A 1,612-nucleotide genomic window follows, 5' to 3' on the forward strand; every position below is an offset into this window, starting at 1 on the left:
ATGTGGTTTTTATTTGGAGGTTGGTTACTTGTACAGTTACTTGTGTGACTTTGGATTTTTAACTTGTGACAAAAGGACAATGGGGTAAACATGCCTGGTTTTGGAAATAAACATATTTTTTTTAATTCGAATTCTCTCTCTCTCTCCCTCCTCTCTCTCTCTCTCCCTCCCTCCCTCCCCCCCCCCCTCTCTCTCTCTCTCCCTCCCTCCCTCCCCCCCCCCCCCCTCTCTCTCTCTCTCTCTCCCTCTCCCCCCCCCCCTCTCTCTCTCTCTCACTCAGACCACTTCCTGCGTCTGGAGGCGCCCATGAACAACATCACCACGTCGCTGGGCCAGACGGCGGAGCTCCTGTGCCGCGTGTCCGGTAGCCCCCGCCCCCAGCGTCCGCTGGCTGAAGAACGACGCCCCCCGTGGTCCAGGAGCCGCGCCGGGTGTCCTACCGGCCCATGCCCTACGGGTCGCGCCTGCGCATCCGCAACCTGGACACCACAGACACCGGCTACTTCCAGTGTGTGGCCACCAACGCCCACGGAACTGTCTCCCACCACCGGCGTGCTCTTCGTCAAGTTTGGTAAGCTCAGTCGGACATAACTAATAATAATAATAATAATAATAATAATTAATACAAATTATAATAATAATAATTAATTTTATTTATAAAGCACTTTTCATTGTGAAACAATCTCAGTGCTCAAAAACTACCACAAGTATAATAATAATAATAATAATAATAATAATAATATTATTATTATTATTATTATTATTCACAATGAAAAGTGCTTTATAAATAAAATGAATTATTATTATAATTTGTATTAATTATTATTATTATTATTATTATTATTAATAATAGTAATAATAATAATAATAATAATAATTCATTTTATTTATAAAGCACTTTTCATTGTGAAAACAATCTCAAAGTGCTCAAAAACTACCACAGCGGGGCCGATGATCTTTTGAGGCGGTTCAACGAGAGACAGAACATCAAAACCAGAAACGCAAATGGTTCACTGGACAGAACATTGAAACCAGAAATATCGAGACCTTATCCAGCCAGTGGCTGTCCACAGCAGGGGGAGGTCTGAACGCTCCGGCTCCCTGTGCTGTGCGAGCGCTGAGCCTAGCAGACGACGTCCCGATGACAAGCCTAGCGACAGAGCGCTCCGGCAGCCAGCTCTCATGAGGAGTCTAGCCAGCGCTAGTCTTACTGTATCTGAGTAGTAAAAATCCCCCTCTTCTCTTCCAGATCCCCTCCCCACTCCTCTGCCAGGAAGGCCGTAAGTCTGCTCCTCCATTCTTTCTGCATTGCTCCATCGACCACGAACACCACGCTGGCTCCCACCTCTGAGGACATCACTGTGACCGCGCCGTCTCCAAAGACTCCAATAACAGAGTAGTCCTCGATAAACAAAGGGAATGAAATTGAACTGATTGCTTAATAGTTCTTCCAGTATGTGGGTGGAACGTTTTTCTCCCATCATGTCTACTCTTGCCCTGCCGTTCCCGATAGCCGGTAGCCATTCCCGCACGGAGCGATCGTCCTGTGTATTGAGAAATACTTTTTTCCAGAAGAGATAATGATGGAGGTGTCTTCTTTATGCCATCCCCA

At 46.2% G+C, this 1,612-nt stretch overlaps 1 protein-coding gene across 1 annotated transcript in view; it reads left to right on the plus strand.

The window, feature by feature from the left end:
• Positions 1-285: 285 nt before the first annotated feature.
• The window catches only part of ror1 (receptor tyrosine kinase-like orphan receptor 1), a gene marked incomplete at its 3' end in the record, with an annotated part of 30,150 nt that continues 28,823 nt past the window's right edge, over positions 286-1,612 (plus strand). Inside the window, 5 exon segments of the mRNA XM_084462046.1 lie at positions 286-369; positions 371-406; positions 408-542; positions 544-571; positions 1,250-1,280. Coding sequence (XP_084318172.1) covers positions 307-369; positions 371-406; positions 408-542; positions 544-571; positions 1,250-1,280 — 293 coding nt within the window. The 5' untranslated portion in view covers positions 286-306.

The sequence above is a fragment of the Borostomias antarcticus genome (genome assembly GCF_949987555.1).
Source record: "Borostomias antarcticus genome assembly, chromosome: 3".
Lineage (NCBI taxonomy): Eukaryota > Metazoa > Chordata > Actinopteri > Stomiiformes > Stomiidae > Borostomias > Borostomias antarcticus.